Source organism: Tupaia chinensis, unplaced genomic scaffold (assembly GCF_000334495.1).
Source record: "Tupaia chinensis unplaced genomic scaffold, TupChi_1.0 Scaffold000078_1, whole genome shotgun sequence".
Taxonomy (NCBI): domain Eukaryota; kingdom Metazoa; phylum Chordata; class Mammalia; order Scandentia; family Tupaiidae; genus Tupaia; species Tupaia belangeri.
In genome coordinates, this window is record NW_006159539.1 from 2,293,873 (window position 1) to 2,312,770 (window position 18,898).

An 18,898-nucleotide genomic window follows, 5' to 3' on the forward strand; every position below is an offset into this window, starting at 1 on the left:
GGGGGACAGGGGCGGCAGCACTGGGCGGGGACGGTGGGCAGTTGGCAGCGGCCCAGCAGGCGCAGCGTCTCGCAGAAGCCGAAGGACAGGCGATCCCGCTCGCAGCCTGGGGGCGGGGCACCAAACTAGCTCAGCCACTCTGCGCCCCAGGCCCAGGGCCTTCCCGCACCCTACCCCCAAGGCCTTCCAGGGCATAGGGCCCCCAGTTTCTAAACACCGAGCTGCAAGTCTCTAGCTGTCGCTAGCAGTTCCCACCCACCCGACTGCCTCCCTGCTGCCCCAGTCACCCGACTCTGGAGGGCTGGTGCCGCTGCCTGATTTCGGGAGGGAAAGACCTGGGACCTGCTCCTGCTGCCCAGGTCCCCATCGCCGCATTGTACCATGCTGTGGAGGAGTCCGACCCAGTGGGGCCCCAGAATCTGTTTTGAGCCTTTGACCTTTGAGCACAGCTTTGGTCGGCTCAGCACGTTAGCAAGGCCGCTGCTGTACATCCCCCACCCCCACCCCACCCCCCACCTATGAGCAAAGCTTGGGTCCACTCGGCATGCTAGCAAGGCCGCTTGTTGTATGCTCAAGACTGCGGTAGCCTTGCTGGGAAGCGACCCTACTCTGACTCCCTGATATACTACTATAAAAGAATTACATAGCTCTCTTGAGTATGTGATAAAATTTCCCAAAAGTCCCCCAACTGCTCCCCTTTGCCCTGATCACCTACTGTTAATTACAATGCTTCATCCCTGTGATCACAATAGAAGGTGTGCTAAAGTTCTATCTAGGCAGAAATAATCTTCTTGACCTTTAGAAGGCCCTTCAAGATACATTTAACATAAGCTTAAAAATAATCTTTTCTTTACATAAAATAGAATTAGGTCAAAACTGGCCCAGGACACCCCCACCCTCATCAAGTAAAATAGATAAATATATTAGAATTCCTTAAATTAAATTTTAGATCCCTATAAAACTAAATAAATATTATTCTTTATTGAAATCCATAAGAACTAATATCTATACTTGAGGGTTTCTTCTCTTAGCATCGTGTTCAGTAATCACAAGATGGCTACTGCCGAGCATCGGCTAATAATTAACTCTGCTTGCTGGAGGCTATTTCCCGAAACGGCATTCCATAAAGTTTTCGAAGACCTGCCTACATCAAACAAACAATTGTTGAACTGTAATAGACCCGCCCATAATCCAACCCTAAATGGAGTCTATGATCCCTATTGTTAAAACCTTATAAACTGATAATTAGAACACGTAGCCCCTCACCCATTTACTTGCATATATCACATTTTCAATAAAAAAGCACGATAATTCCTAGCAGTTGTCACTCTGCAGAGAGCGATCTCTGAGGAGTGTCCGACTCAAGACATGCGTAAAAAGGCACTGAGGCCTTAGTCTTCCTTTCCTGCACCACCTCCGACGAGGTTGGACCCTGGCAGTGCTGGGCTATGCAAACTACATTCTGTAATGACAACTGCAGTGAAAGGTGTGACACGGACACCCCACTTTTCCTCCCTTTGCCAAGTGAATGGGCACAAAGACCCTGCAGGGTACTGGGAACATCCAGGCACCTGGTCCACCCACACAGCCTCGGTGCTGTTAGACATTGGTGCTAATCTAAGAGACTCTGCCACCTAGTGACAGAAAAGGAGCCCTCGCCACAGCCACCGTGCCCAGAGCACATCGCTCCGTGCCACTCCAAGACTCGAGGACCTTGGTACCAGACACTGCTGGAGACTTGCCACCCGAGTGCAGCCTCAGCGCCCATCCTCGCACCCTTTGTGACCTCAGGGACCACTCAGACCACCTCCCTCCCCTCGAGGGTGGACAGTGGGACCGCTGGGGCAGACTGCTCAGGGTGAGAGGCTAGCAGAGCTGTGCTCGGTCAGTGTTATGCCCTGCAGTGCAGTCTGCCCGTGTGGGAACACACAGATGGTCTCCCGCGAGGGCTCCTTAAAGGGACCTGCGTGAAAACTTCAAATGTATCTAGGTAACTGAAATGACTGGCTGAAAATTAAAGCATGTGGGCAAATCGCATAGAGATCTTTTAAAGGCCATAACCTCACACCAGCGCTTGATCTGGCTGCCCTGGAAACTGGGTGGTGAGGGGAACTCCCTCCCTAAGAGCGACCGCTCTGAGGGTGAAACCTTTCCTGGGTGTTGGCAGGAGAAACAGACTCAAGCCAAGCAGGAGGCCTAAGAGCTGTTGGGAGTTCACACTGAGAACATTCTAGAAAAGTCTTCCACAGAGCCCAATTATTGACTGCAGGCTTCCAAAACATTAGGTTGTCAGAAAAGTCATGATGTCTTCTATTCAAAAAACGCATCATGATTTTCCAAACCACCCAGTACCTTTTAGACAGTGGATTTAGAGCTAGAAATGCTTCTCGGTGTCGGAGAAACATCCAAATGAATTTCTTACGAAGTGAAAGGCTTGTGTAACAGTGACGCTAAGGAAAAACAGCTGTTTGGGCCTAATGTTGAGAACGGCATCTCTGACCAGTTACTGGGTGACCCAAAAGTTTTGGAAACTGTTTAAAAAGCAGCCTGCACCTGCTAGCCTAGCAGGACAGAAAGTAGTCACACAGAAATTACCCTCCAAAGTGGCAGCTGTTAAAGCAGACTTAAAGGCCTAGAAATATGAATCCGAGAATCGTGCAGGTGAAGATGAGGTCCCAGGACTGTCACATCAGACTGTAGAGCAATCAGATCGAGACTGAGCGGTAAGTGCTAGTACAGAAAGCAGTACCAGACACTTAAAAATAAGTAACTCACTTAACGACCACCCAGGAGAAACGGGCCCCATCTGGAGGGTCCTGGAGACCGTGATGAATTCCTTGTCGGAACATCAGTAGTTAAGAAAACACTAACTTGGGGCCAGTAGGCGACGTGGTGATTAACAAGCTGGATTCCCACATGCCTGACTCGGTTTGAGTTCCGGACCCAGCGGCTCGAAAATCACAATAAATAAATTAAAAAAGAAAATGTTAACTTACGACAGTAACCAAATCAAGCCATGAGAAGTAACAGAAGGATCAGAATCTACCGGCACAGGATTACAAAAGATCAGAACTCATTTTTGCCAGAGGGATCATCCAGTGTCAAACGGCTATTACACATTTGCAATGTAGGGGCGGACACCATCCAACATTCAGGCCCAGATGTGCTGCAAGTGTGGAGCCTTGCAGAACTGTCACCATCCTTCAGCGACCCACTGGAAAGTAGTACACAGCAGCTGGGAGCCCCTCCCACTTTGTGGGGCTGGGTACAGCGAGGTGGGTGAGAAGTAATCCCTACCGTGACCCTATCTGACTTAGAGAAGCGTTAAAATGGAATGATTTACATCAAGTGCCAAGAATAGTTAGCTGATCACCCTGGCCTTTATGGATAATAATTTTATGAAATAAAAGCTCACCTTATTTGGGCACCAGAACATCTGAAAATGCCACATGCTAGCGCAGAACATGGCACTGTGCTAAAATTAAATGCAAAATCACAGGGAACTCCTAAGGGTAACTTCTCGGCAAAGAAATTTTTACCTTCAATGGAAGAATAAAGCCTAGAAGACGGATCATCTAACCCTCTACCCAGATAGACAGAGTTGTTCCTCTGGGCAAAGGCACACATCAGAGAGCAAAGCTGGCGAAACAGAGGGGGCAGACAGACCGCCATCGGACAGGCCACCTTGGCAAAGCAGAAGCCAAGCACGGAATCCAACAGCACACGAGAACAAGGGCAGACGACACAAGGACACAAATGTGGTTCGCGAATGCAAAGCCATCTGGGAGGCTGCTCCAGCGTCCCTGGGGATGAGAGGCCTCATACACAGCTAGCTCTTGAAACAGGAGAAAGGAGTCCATGGAAAAATTTGTAATAGACACAGGATCTCAAGGTAGCCCTATGCAAGGCCCCTTAAATAAAAGTAGACCAATTCCATCAGAGGACCAGGACACAAACCTGGTGATGGAGTCAAGTCTAGTAGGAATCCTATGAGAGGACGGAGCACCAGGTGAACACCCGCTCTACCAGAACTCAAGCTAGGAATGGACTTGATGCGCAAACACTAAACTTACGGTAGCCACTTAAGCTTGGAGGAGTCCGACCCAGTGGGGCCCCAGGATCTGTTGGAGCCTTCAACCTTTGAGTACAGCCTTGGTCGGCTCAGCACATTGGCAAGGCCGCTGCTGTAGCCCCCTCCCCCCCCACCCCGACCTATGAGCAAAGCTTGGGTCGACTCAGCATGTTGGCAAGGCCGCTTGCTGTATGCTCCAGAGACTGCGGTAGCCTTGCTGGGAAGCAACCTCCACCCTGACTCCCTAATATACTACTATAAAAGAATTACATAGCTCTCTCGTACATCTTGAGTATATGATAAGATTTCCCAAAAGTCCGCCTGACCTTTGCCCTGACCACCTACTGTTAATTACAATGCTTCATCCCTGCGGTCACAATAGAGGGTGTGCTGAAGTTCTATCTAGGCAGAAATAATCTTCTTGACCTTTGGAAGGCTCTTCAAGATACATTTAACATAAGCTTAAAAATAATAGGATTAGGCTGAAACTGGCCCAGGGCACCCCCGCCCTCACCAAATGAACAATAGGTTCACCCCTTCAGAATAGATAGATATATTAGGATTCCTTGAATTAAGTTCTAGATCCCTATAAAACTATACAAGTATCATTCTTTATTGAGAGCCATAATAACTAATACCTATACTTGAGATTTTCTTTTCTTAGCATCGTACTTAATTGCGAGACGGCTGCCGCTGAGCATCGGCTGATAATTATCTCTGCTTGCTGGAGCTGCTTTCCCAAAACTATATTCCTTGTAGTTCCCGAAAACCTGCTTACATCAAACAAACAATTGTCAAACTGTAATAGACCCGCCCTTAGTCCAACCCTGAATGGAATCTATGATCCCTATTGTTAAAACTTTATGAACTGATAATTAAAACATGTAGCCCCTCACCCATTTACTTGCATATATCACATTTTCAATAAAAAGTCACGATGATTCCTAGCAGTTGTCATTCTACAGAGAGTGATCTCTGAAGGTGTCCGACTGAGGACGTGCACGGAAAAGGCACCGAGGCCTCAAATCTTTCCTTCCTGCACCACCTCTGACGAGATAACCCACCCCCGCCGCCGAGGCTGGACCCCGGCAAAAACTCACAATAAAAAACAGGCCAGCAGGTGGCGTGTTGGTTAAAGTACTGGATTCCCACATGGCTGACTGCAGTTTGAGTCCTTCTAGTGGACTGAAAATCATGCAGTACACGTGTGTGTTTATGTCCAAAATCCCAGGAGAAGAATGAAGAATGGTGGCTATCCCCGCTGGGGGCGATTTCTCACTTTCCTTCTCCCTGTGTGTCTCTCTCTCTCTCTTTGATGAGCATACTTACCCAATGGCAAAAACCAAACCAAATCAAAACAAAACAAGATTCTAAATAAACAAAATCCAAACCAAAAAATTTGAATAAAAAAAATAGATTAGCTGGGACCAGCAGGTGGCCTAATGGCTATGTTGCTGGACTCCATGTAGTCGACTGTGGTTTGAGTCCGAGACCCGGTGGCTTAAACTCATGCCAGGTATGTGTGTGTGTGCATGCTCAAGATCCCAAGAGGAGAATGAGAAGAAGAGGATGGCCTGCCTGGGGGGTGATTTCTCGCTGTCTATCTGACTCTCTGGGGAGCCCACATGCCCTATAGCAAAAACTTCTCCCCCCCAAAAAAAAAGATTAACAAAAGTAAAAACAGCGCCAATACGACTGCCCTGGCCTAAACATGATTCATGCACCAGGCAGTACTCATCAAAAGGGGGACAAGAGGACATAACAAAGATTAAGTCGAGTTGTAGAAAAGGACACCACAGAACTGGATCCAAGGGATTTAACTGCCCGTGTGACCAGAAAAGAAACAGCCAGGAGCCTGCAGACTCACTATGGGTTACAGACACAGGAACAAGCTCTCGCCGAATCTGCCAGGGGCCTTTCCAGACACAGGAAGCCGAAAGTCAAGCCCTCCGTAAGCACTGTGTGATGACAGCCAGGTCAGCCGTACGTTTGCCCCTCCTTCGCGGAAGGACTGTGGAGAAGTAACGTGCCCTGGGAAGAGACCGGCAGCTCCGACTGCCGCAGGATGCATGCACAGGCCAGGGGGCGCGCCACACGTCTTAGAAGCTGGCGACAGACAAGCGGAGTTATTTCATACCCAGATGATATAACTATGACAAATAATGAGGAGGAACTTTGAAAAGAAAAAGACTAATAGCCCGATTTGGGTTGGCTGGTGGTACGGTTAAAGGCGCTGGACTCCCCACAGCTACCTACGGTTTAAGTCCCAGATCCGGTGGCTTGCTTTCTCACTTTCCCTCTATCTTTCTCAGGTCAAATTTTAAAAATAATAAATCATTCTTTAAGATAGAATTTTTTTTTGAGAGGTTTTTGATGTAGAGCGCGTGCGCTCGCCAGAAAGACAGAGAGATAGAAAGCAAGAAATCACCCCCTGTGGGGGGTGGACACACCACAATCCCTTCTCCTCCATTCTCCTCTCAGGATCTTGGGCACGCACGCACATGCGCCCGGCGTGAGTTTAAGCCATCGGGTCTGGGAACCAAACTGCAAACAACTACATGGGAGTCCAGCGACATAGTCATTACACTAACTGCAGGTCCCTAAGATAGAATTCTTAATAGCACAATTTAAAATAAAGGATGGACCAATAATAGCACAATTTAAAAAAAAAAGGATGGACCAATGATGATGAAAAAAAATTAGACCATCTGTAGAGGTGAAATTCCCAGGTATAAGCCGGTCATCAGAAGAAAAAAGAATGCCACGAGGGTACTGGGCGCAATAAATGCCGTAGTGCCACCTAGTGACAGACCAGAGCCACAGAGACTGACAGGACAATTGGGTGCTGGAGACAGTGCGCACCGTGCTCACACGGTGTAGTAACACAGGTAAAGGAAATCACTGGAAAAATCACAAGACTTCCAATGGGGAAACCCACTGTGGACACTCTTAAAGCTGTCAAAGAATAAAAAGATGTTCCCAAAAAACGCAACAGTCTCACCCAACAGACAAACCCAGACTAAGTACATTGGGGCCAGCAGGTGGTGTACTGGTGAGGGCACTGGACTCCCAAACTGCTGACTGTGGTTCAAGTCCTGGACCTGGCAACTTACTTTCTCACTTTCCCTCTCTCACTGTTGAGTATGTGTGCCCTAGAGCAAGTTGAAAATAATATTTATTTAATAAATAATTCCTTAAAAATAAAATTAATTAAATACAATTTTTTAAAAAGCTAGGGCTGGCAGGTGGTATGGTAGTTGAGGGTGCTGGACTCTCACATAGCTGACCATGGTTTGAGTCCCGGACCTGGAGACTTGCTTTCTCACTTCCCCTCTCTCTCCCTGTGTCTCTCTCTCTCTCGAAATACTAAAATAATAATAAAGCTAAATAAAATAATTCTTTAAAAAATTTATTTAAAAAACACTAGATATAGGGACCAGCAGTTGGCATAATGGCTACATTGCTAGACTCCCATGTAGTCAACCATGGTTTGGGTCCCAGACCCGGAGGCTTACACTTATGCCAGGCACTTGTTCATGTGTGCCCAAGATCCCAAGAGGAGAATGGAGGAGAAGGGATTGCGGCATGACCATCCCCCCTGGAGGGTGATTTCTTGCTTTCTGTCTCTATGTCTCTCTCTGTCTGTCTGGCGAGCGCACGTGCCCTGTAGCGAAAACCTCTCAAAAAAAAAAAAAAAAAAAAAGTCCAAGGTTGAGCAAGCCGCCTGGAGGAGGAGCTACAACAGGTGCAAGGAGGACCAACACCACTGGTGAGAGGGTCAAATCATGTCTGCTAGGGAAACGGGTGGGTCTGCCTCTGTCATGGCCACCTGGCTCAGCCGGACCAGCACCCTGACTAAGGGCTCACGGCGTGGGAGCAGCAGCCACACGGACCCTGGGACTCAGTGCCCACGGAGGAGGATGTTAAACCGAGGCAGCTCCACACGCTCAACTTGCAGCAGTGACAGTAGCCGTTAGACAGTCGATGAACGGAAAACGAAACTCACATGTTCAGACTCAGGCTGTGGCCAGTGGCACTGCTATGTGATCAGGAAAGTAGAAAGGCAGAAATTGGCAAATAGATGGAAACCATACAGCCCTCGGAACGCAGGGAAGAGCTACCCGGCCAGGACACGATGACAGTCCTAGTACCATGTCTCGGCGCATCACAGGGAGGGCTCGGCCACCTCCAGCAACGGCCGTCAGGTAGACACGCTCATACCCTGCAGCCCGATTCCCTCACAGGGGTGACAACATAACTGCTGCCTCTCACACAAAAGGGCGGGGACGACAATTGGTACACTCCCAAGTACACCTGTCACTCTCCTGCAGGGGGACAACCAGCAAACCCACACTTCCTGAAGTAGCAGGGACACAGGGCACATAAACTTAGGTGGCTCCTCGGACGTGCAGGCGCCCATGCACTGTGCAAATGGCAGAAACTTGCAGTGAACGTGGCACTTGGTCACTCAAACACTAATACGGGCGCTCAGAGCAAACAACACAGTGAAATTTAGAATGACAAAACCCCATGACACATACAAGCCTACTATCTTTTTTAAAAAAAAATTGTATTTAGGGGGCCAGCAGGTCCAGTATTCAAACTGCAATCGGTCATGTGGGAGTGTCCAGCACCTTAACCACCACGCCACCTGCTGGTCCCCAATAAGTAATTCTAAAAAAATAAAATAAAATAAAATAACTGGGTTTCACTTGATAGCCCACCAAAAAAAAAAAAAAAAGAATCAGATAGGCTCTCACTGTACAGCAAAAGTTATTCAAAGATCTGTGGAGAAATTAGATCCAGTGCAATTCCCAAACACAAAACCTCGCAGCCCCAGGAGGTACAGAGAGACTGACCAGCTTCTGTAAAACACAGCTGGCACACAGAACAACGGAACAGTAGGCTTTGGGCAAAGTCCTGATGTATTTTTCTGTACTTTTCTATGAAAAAAACATGTCATGACGTTCCCAACGACCCAGTAGCTTACAATCAGCCTTAAACAGAGCCTACTATAGCCTGAATCGAAGGCCTAGAAACACCAGAGGGAGTCCACATGTCTGCTAAATGAACAGCGAGGCCCTACCACCGACGCTGCCCACCGACAACGGCCACCTGCCATATAAAGGCACGCTAGAACACAGAGGGGGCTCACACTGCCTGTGCGGAGTCGCAGGAAACGCCAGATGCCTCCAGGTACGCAAGCATTAGCAGTACCTCCCCAGGGACACTGTCGTAAACTCGCATCTCTACCCTCCCAAGATAGCAGATCAAGTCACCACAGCCATTAACACTGACCACACTTTGGCCATATGCAGGTTGATCTCTAAATCCACTTCATACTATTTCTTTTGTAAAGAGAGAGATCGAAACAACAGTACTTCTAAACACTTGCCATAGGCCTCCTAATTATATGGCCTGCACTAGTAAAGCTTTCATCTTTTTAGCTTTTTTGTTTTGTTGTTTTCTGTGGAGCACATCACTCCCCAAGGGGAATGGCCACAGGCAGTCCCTTCTCCTTCATTCTCCTCTCGGGATTTTGAGCATGCACACATGCACGCCTGGCATGATTTTCAAGCTGCCAGGTCCAGGGTTTGAACACCATAGCTAGCCATGTGAGATCCAGCCACCTCAACCTCCACACCACAGCTGGCCCAAAGCTCTTTTTGAATAAAGAACAGCCCAACACTAGCTCACTGATTTCATTGGCTTCTCTGCACCTGACTCCTCTGATGAAGACGAGGCCAACAGACTAAACCAACTGGATCCTCCAGTTCAAAACATTGACTGCCCAATGCCTCTCAACCGTCTCCATCTTCAGCAGTGCCACCAAATTCACCCTGGGGCCTCACAATGTGGAGGACCTCAACATCCCCATAGTCAGCACCTTCCTAAACCTGGAGGCAGCATGCCGGGAAGATACTATTTGGTAGTATGACGACATCATATGAGACCCAGAGCACAACGGCCAGAAGAGGGGCAGACACAGAGATGGAGGGTCCTACCCAGAGCGGAGCAGGACTCCCCGGCACTACAGCCAGCCTGACTCTAGGTGGGGAGAGCACACCTCACCTGAGGGATCAGATAGGAACTGGAGGCTGCTACCCTCTGAGGATAAACTGAGGGTTTTGACCCCATTCTATTCATATAGCTAGGATACACCCAGTTGTTACTCAAATCTCAGTCTATTTGCTGCCCTCCAAATACACGAATACTAGAAATACAGATCACAAAAACACACACCGTGCCCCCACAACGCCTGGCGCTCCTAGCACAACTCGGACAGCACTGTAAACAAACCCATAGCCCTCAGAGTGATACTCATTTTGCTCTCCTCTGATTCTACAATCACAATAAAAAAGATGCAGACAACTCCACCAGCAGCATGAAAATGGCCTTCTCTTGGGACCAGCAGATGGTGTAATGGTTGTGTCACTGGACTTCCATGTAGTCGATCACAGTTCCAGTCCCAGACCCAGTGGCTTAAAACTCACACAGGGGGACCAGCAGGTGGTGTGGTGGTTAAGGCGCTGGACACTCCCACATGGCAGACCACAGTTCAAGTCCTGGACCTGGTGGCTTGCTTTCTCACTTTCTCTCTCTCTCTCTCTCTGTATCTCTCTATGGTCAAATTAAAATAAATTAATGAATAAAGAATAAATAAAATTAAGTGAAAAAAAAAAAAAAAAACACCTCACACAGGGCACGTGTGCGTCTATGCCCAGAATCCTAAGAGGAGAATGGGGGATAAGGGATTACAGTGTGGCCATCCCTCCCGGGGAGGTGATTTTTCACTTTCTATCTCTCTGGCAAGCACGTACACCCTATAGCAAAAAAATCTCTTCCCCGCTCAAAAAAAGGCTTACGTTACCATACCTACACCACCACCTAGTGACCAATGAATGAAGAGAACTCATATATCGACTTAATGAAACATCACACTCATAGTTCAACTGCTGCTCGATCTTTTTTTCTTTTAATTATTAAAGTTTTTCAGATAGTCATTTCAGGGTACAAGAGAAATTATTTTCTACTGATAATTCAGCCTCCAGCAAACAAGCTATTGAGTGTGATAGATCAAAGGGCACTGTAGCTAAACATCCAAATACTATTAGGGTTAACATATTCCTCAATATCTACTGAATCTGCTGCACAAAGCGATCACAACAGAACGACAGACAGATTTCAGATCACCTCTTTCTGCTTGCTCCTGAACGTTCAGATTGAACTTCAAGAATCAGGAAGAAACACACCATCCATCAGATAACTAGAAATAACCACAGGACCACAAGAAATATGGGAAAGCAAGAAAATACCTCTCCTCCAAGGGAAAAGACTAACTCTTCTTCATCCACAAGCAGTTCAATGGAAATCATGGAAATGTCTGATAAAGAATTTAGAGTATTCATAAGGGTGAAGCTAACATAGATGGAAGAGAAAAGAGACAATCAACTGCTGAAGAGAAAGAAAGAAGTTGATGAGTTCCAGGAGGTAAGGAAATTCTTGCAAAATCTAAAAGAGGAACTGCACACTTTAAAAAAGAATCAAACAGAACTGTTAGAGGTGAAGACTATAATACAGGAAGTCAAAATCTCCCTTGAAAGTATTAAAAGCAGACTGGATCATACAGAAAACAGAATCTCAGACATAGAAAATTGCTGGCCTAGAAAAATCCACCAGAAAGCCTGAGAAAATTGCCCCAAAATTTGAAAATAATATATGAGAAGTACTAGATACCATCAAACATCCAAATATCCGGATAACTGGCATTCCAGAAGGCAAACAGACCCATAAGGGCACTGATAATCTATTCCATGAAACCCTGCAAGAAAATTTTCCAAATCTAGAGAGGCATTCAAAGATCCAGTCCTAAGAAATACAAAGGACCCCAAATAGAATCAACCCAAGAAGGTCTTCTCCAAGACACATTATAGCCAGACTGACCAAAACCACAGACAAGACAAGATACCAAGATTGGCAAGAGAAAAAACATCAAGTTACCTACAAGGGATATCCCATCAGGCTAACAACAGACCTCTCATCAGAAACAATGCGAGCGAGGAAAGAATGGGAAAATATATTCAAAATGTTAAGAGAGAAGCAATTTCAGCCAAGAATACTGTACCCAGCAAGACTATCTTTCATGTGGGAAGAAAAGACAAGAACATTCTTAGATAAACAAAACCTGAAAGAATTTACCGGCACCAGACCAGATCTCCAAGAAGTTCTCAAAGGAGTGCTATATCAGGAAAATTAAATACAGACACACAGAAAATTGAACCACAACAGAAGATAAAGTACATGAGACTGAATTGGTGAAGTATAATTTTATGACTTTTGACTAAAATAGTGATTTTCTTGTAGACTTTGTTATCTGGTTATAAGGATTTTTGTCCTGTCTTGAGATATGAATAGGTTCATGTACCTATCATTTAATCAGAATCCTAACCTGTTTCCTGGCTTTAAGCAAAGTTCCTTAGCATTTCTTTGATTTAAGTTAAAACTGGTTTTCTTAATAGTATCAAGTGAACTTGCTATTGAAAGTAGTTAGACTATTTAAGAAATTGTGTGATCAATACAATGTGGGTGGGAAAGGAATGAAAGACAATTGTAGACTCCAGAGATAGTATGAGAAGAGGGTGGGAAAGGACAGAGGGTCAAAAATAGGAGTAAAAAAAAAATTCTAGAAACTAGAAATGGAAAATTTGTGATAATAATATGCATGATTAAGCCACTACACAGTATATTCTGGATGGGTAATCACATTTTATATGCTGTGATGATGCTTAGGGTAAGAATGCAAATTAAGTTGAAAATAAAAAGTTTCAGAAAAAAAAAAAACCTATTCAATGACTGCGGTATGATATATAGCCCCAGTTAGGTGCTACTTTATAGGATGTTCATTCTACTCATTGAGGCTTATGCCTAAATTTGGACTTGTGTTCATAGAAATGTTTATATCAGCTGCGCTTGCTATGAAAATACTTAGATTAAAGAATGCAAATTAAGTTGAAAATAAAAAGTTTCAGAAAAAAAAAAAACCTATTCAATGACTGCGGTATGATATATAGCCCCAGTTAGGTGCTACTTTATAGGATGTTCATTCTACTCATTGAGGCTTATGCCTAAATTTGGACTTGTGTTCATAGAAATGTTTATATCAGCTGCGCTTGCTATGAAAATACTTAGATTAATTAAGATCTTTAGTGACTCAATAAAATGTGAGGGAAGAACAATATAGAAAGCAATCAGATACCAGAGACAGTGTGGGAGGAGAGTGGGAGATGGCAGAGGGTAAGAGATAGGGAATCAAGGATGAGGGAAAAACAACAAAATATACAGGAAACAAGAAATGGAAAATTATTGATGATAACATGTATGTTGATGTGCTTGATTGAGCCAATATACAGTGTACTCTGGATGGCAAAATCTCATTTTGTATGTTGTAATGATGTACAGTGAATAAATGTAAATAAATAAATTTAAATTAAAAAAAAAAAAAGGTTTTCACTATAGACAGCATGGACTTGCTGCAGACCGAGATAGAAAAACTGAGAAATCACCCCCAGAGGGGATGACCGTGCTGCCATCTCTTCTTCTCCCTCTCCTTTCAGGATCTGGAGCACCCATGCACATGCGCCCTCCATTCTTCTCTTGGGGTCTTAGGCATACATGCCTGGTATGAGTTTTAAGCTGCCAGGTCGGGCATTCAAACCATGGTCGACTACATGGGAGTCTAGCAACGTGGCCATTGCACCATCTGCTGGTCCCTCTACAGTAAGATTTAATGACTTACTTAAAACACAGCAGACACACGCAGATCAATGAAATCATTTATGCCATCATGTAACAAAACATCTGGATTTCAGTAGGTGACAGGAACATCCCCCACCTTTAAATAGCGAGGCTGTGACATCTCTCTCAGTATCCACACAGGAGTTACGCCTTCCTGGGATCATAAAGAAAACCCAGCACAGAGGAAAAAACTTGGTTGAAAACACTTGGGATCAACATCAACGAAGATCTACTAACACAAGTTAACCCAGGACCGGTTTCACAAAATTCGACCACTCCAACCACATGGATAGCACAAAACCCAGTCCATAACAGAGCCCTCAGAGATCACACCACACCGACGTACTTGGCTAAGGAAGTGTCCTTTGGTAAGTGCCATGCACCTCAGACTCTCTGGGGCTGTGTGGTACTGCGCGGGGGAAGTGAGGCTGAAATGGCGCCAGGCGCACGAGAACACGCCATTTGAAATCTTGGCGGGGGGGGCTTGACAGTATCCAAAGACCCCCGCCCAGATTAGCACAACTGGAATTAACAATCAATTCACCACTTAGAATTAAATATAAACCAGAGAGAAGAATTACACTAACATTTTCAAAATCTGATTTTGATGTTAAACAAGTCTACCCATGGGGCCAGCAGGTGGCTTAGTGGTTAAAGTGCTGGACTCCCCCATGGCCGACTGCAGTTCGAGTTATGGACAGGGCAGCTTGCTTTCTCACGTTCTCTCTCTTTGCCTGTGTGTGTATCTCTCTTTCCAGTGAGTGTATGTGCCCTAGAGCCAGTTAAAAAATTATAAAGGAAATTAAAATGAGTAATTCTAAAGAAAAAAAAATGGCAAGGCAAGACTAGTAGATGGCGTCATGGTTACACTGCTGGACTCCCGTGGAGTCAACTGTGGTTTAAATCTCACACTGGAGGGCCTGCAAGTGGCATGGTGGTTAAGGGCACTGGACTCCCACATGGCTGACTGTGGTTCAAGTCCCAGACCAGGTGGCTTCCTTTCTCACTTTCACTCACTCTGTCCCTCTCTGGTCAAATTAAAATATAAGTTAAATAAAATTTTTCCTAAAATAAATAAATAAAAATCAAAAACATGCTGGCACATGTGGTCACATGGCCAAAATCTGAGAGGAGACTGGAGGAGAAGGGATTGCGGCATGGCCATCCCCCTAGGAAGTGATTTCTCGCTTTCTGTCTCTTTTGGTCTCTCTGGCAATCACATGCGCCCTACAACAAAAATCTCAAATAAATAATCCTTAAAAAAAAAAAAAAAAAGAAAGAAAAGAAAAAGAAAGAGTCGGAACCAGCAGATGGCGTCATGGTTACGTCACTGACCTCTCAGGGACCCACAACGGTTGAGTCTGGGAGTGCACATACCCAGTAGCAAAAACCCACACTGAGATACTAGGTGGCTCTCTCATACACCAATCTCTCGGATTAGCAGAATGACCTCTAATACACTACTAAAGAAGAAAATCAATCTTACTGGGAGCTGCACGTAGAAGTCTTATTCTCGCAGGAATTGAAGCAGCAGAGAGCCTGTGCCTTTATCAGAGAACGGACCCAGCGTGACACCACGTCCAGTATTAGGGCGACAAGTACCCACAGCTTGGACGCACACGCCCGATCACTTCGCCTCTTGATGAGATGTATACACACCAACAAAAGCTGAATTGCAGTATTAACAACAACGCTGATGGACTGTCAAGCAAGCCACACCTGAAAAGCGAGATGGGGCCAGCAGGCCGCGTGGCGATTAGGGCACTGGACTACCTCACGTGACTGCAGTGCGAGCCCAGGACCGGGCGGCCTGCTTTTTACTTTCCTCCTCTTTCTCTGCACATGCCCCATAGCAAATTAAAATAATGATAGAATTAAATAAACTTTTTAAGAGTTATGTGACATATAAATCACATAATACTGCTATAAGATATATTTGTTACTACAAAACCTATAGGATGACATAAGAAAGCTAGTGGGGGGGACCAGCAGTTGGTATAATGGCTATGTTGCTGAACTCCCATGTAGTCGACTGCGGTTTGAGTCCCGGACCCGGTGGCTTAAACTCACGCTAGGTACGTGTGCGTGTGCGCCCAAGATCTCAAGAGGAGAATAGAGGAGAAGGGACTGAGGCATGGCCATCTTCCCGGGGAGGTGATTTCTTGCTTTCTCTCTGTTTTTCTGGCGAGCGCATGCGCCCTATAGCAAAAACCTCTCCAAAAAAGAAAGCTAATCAGGGGCCGGCAGGTGGCGTGGTGGTTAAGGCACTGGACTCCCACATGGCCAATTACGGTCCAAGTCCTGGACCTGGTGGCTTGCTTTCTCACTTTCCCTCTCTTTCTCCATCTCTCTGATCAAACTGGAAAATAGTAATAAACTTATATAAAATAATTCTAAAAAAAAAAAAAAAAAGTAAATTGAACACATTTTCTGACTTTTAAGAATTCCCTAATGGTGGGACCAGCAGATAGTATAATGGTTACGTTGCTGGATTCCCACACAGTCGACTATAGTTCAAGCCCAGGACCTGGCCCAAAATCCCAAGAGGAGAATGGAGGAGAAGGGATTACAGTGAGGCCATCCCCTGGGAAGTGATTTCTCATTTTCTGTCTCTTTAGCAAGCACCTGCACCCTATAGCAAAGGTCTCTCTCTAAAAAAAAAAAAGGAAAAAGAAAGTGAATGGATCTGGGGCTTGCAGGTGGCATGGTGATTAAAGAGCTAGGCTCTCACATGGCCAGCTGTGGTTCAAGTCCCAGACCTCTCTGTCTCTGGTCAAATTTAAGAATAATAAATAAAATAAAATAAATAATGTTTTAAAATATATTTTAAAAAAACAGTTTAAAAAAAAAGAAATGGAACAGTTCCAAGAACAGCCTATGTTAACATCTGAGCAGCCACCTGTGCACAGCTAAGGGTCCCTAGGAGGTCTGGATGTCGCACTGACAGTGGACGTGAGTGCAGTGTGAGAGAAGTCACTGGCCCAAATACACCTAGTCATCCTCCACTCACACACACACAGCAGTCACACCTATTCAAACGCCCATCTGCACAGGTGGGTCTGCCTTAGCACAGTCCGATTTAACTCGGTGGAATGGCAACATTCTTTTACGCGGTTGGAGAATTACGTCCTGAACTAGAACCCACAGGCACGCGGTTAATCGCTAAAGCCACCAGGACACCCAGCGTCAATACTTCAACCGGGCAACAGGAAAGAAAGCCGGCCGCTGCTGTGGGTCTCTCCCACCACGCGGATGTGAGTAATGATAGCTCTACTTACAGTGAATGTCTAAAATTAGAAAACGTCATGAACATCTCAACTTTTTCTCCAAAACAAAACCATATATTACACACCCTGACACAGGAAGTGAATCCAGCTGTGACCCCCCCAAATCGGCAAACACTGGTGAAAGGCCATGGATACACAATAAAGAACGAGACAAACACATCCAGAATTGTTTTCTTTTTAAGGGTGTGTGAGATGCCACAATCCCTTCTCCTCTCTGGATACTGGGCACACACGCACACACACGCCCAATGTGATTTTCAAGCTGCTGGGTCTGGGACTTGAACTGTGGTCAGCCATGTGGGGGTCTAGAGCCTTAAACACCACACCGCCTGCTGGCCCCATCCAAGTCATCTGAAAAACCTAGACGTCACGAATGACACTACCACACAGTTACATCAAACGACCAGAGATGCTGAACATGCTGCAGGACGAAAGTGCTAGCGAGGACCGAGGACATGGAAGGGGTTCACGTTACGTGTCCCTTCCTTCAGCAGATCCAAAACACCTCCACGACAGCACCCTGCCAAGGGGTGGGTCAACCTGGAACCCTTTTTTTTTTTTTTTTAAAAGAGGTTTTTGCTATAGGGCACATGCACTCGCTAGAAAGACAGAGACAGAGACAGAAAGGGAGAAATAACCCCCCGGGGAGATGCCACGCCGCAATCCCTTCTCCTCCATTCTCCGCTCAGGATCTTGGGCACGCACACACACGCGCCTGGTGTGAGTTTAAGCCACCGGGTCCAGGACTCGAACCAGTCAATTACATGGGAGTCCAGCAGCATAACCATTATGCTAACTGCTGGTCCCAATCTGGAACCCTCTGAACTGGATTAAATCAGGACTGCAAGCATTTTTAATACAAAAGGTCAGAGGTACAAAGTGTTTCTATGCTTACTTTTTCTTCCCGATACTGTCTTGACGTATTTTATCATGGACTTACGCACTAAAAGCATAATGCACAAAAAATTAAAACTTCTGCCAGGCGGGGCCAGCAGGTAGCATGGTGGTTAGGGCGCTAGACTCCCACATGGCTATGGTTTGAGTCTTGAATCTGGAAGCTTGCTTTCTCTCTCTCTCTCTCATCAAATTGAATAATAATAAATAAGATTAAATACTAAAAACAACAACAACAACAACAACACAAACCTCTGCCAGGCCTGCAGATCTAGGTCGTGGCATCATTTGACATGTATTTACATAATAGTTTACTATGTAACCTTAAAACGGGATTTTGCTGTTTGATTATATTCCTTTGATCATTGCGTGTTTTATTTTGATTTGCTAGGACTCATAGTCCCCAATACTTTTTTTTCCTTTAAGAGTTATTTATTTAATCCCATTTGTTATTATTTTTTAAATTTGACCAGAGAGAGAGAGGAAAAGCGAGAAAGCAAGGCGCCTGTCCCGGGACTTGAACTGCAGTCAACCACATGGGAGTCCAGGGCCCCAACCACCATGCCACCTGCTGGCTCCGCCCCTAGTATTTTTTAAGAGCCAGAGGACGGATGGCAGAGCCCGGTGTTGTGCAAAATGGCCCAGCAATGACAAGACTGCACACTGCAGTTAGTCCTCCTTCACCAGACCCAACGGATGCAACGGAAGGCCCTGCAGGGTACCAAGAACACCCAGGCCTGGTGACTCCGGACGCCTGGCCCACCCGCGCAGGACCACCTCAGGTGCTCATCTTAGACACAGGTGCTAATCTGAGACGCTGCCACTTAGGGGCAGAAAAGAAGCCCTCGCC

At 45.8% G+C, this 18,898-nt stretch overlaps 1 protein-coding gene across 1 annotated transcript in view; it reads right to left on the reverse strand.

Annotated features, from left to right (window-relative positions):
- The window catches only part of ADAMTS7 (ADAM metallopeptidase with thrombospondin type 1 motif 7), a 59,619-nt gene that overhangs the window by 768 nt on the left and 39,953 nt on the right, over positions 1-18,898 (reverse strand). Inside the window, 1 exon segment of the mRNA XM_027768977.1 lies at positions 19-106. Within this exon segment, the coding sequence (XP_027624778.1) occupies positions 19-106 (88 nt within the window).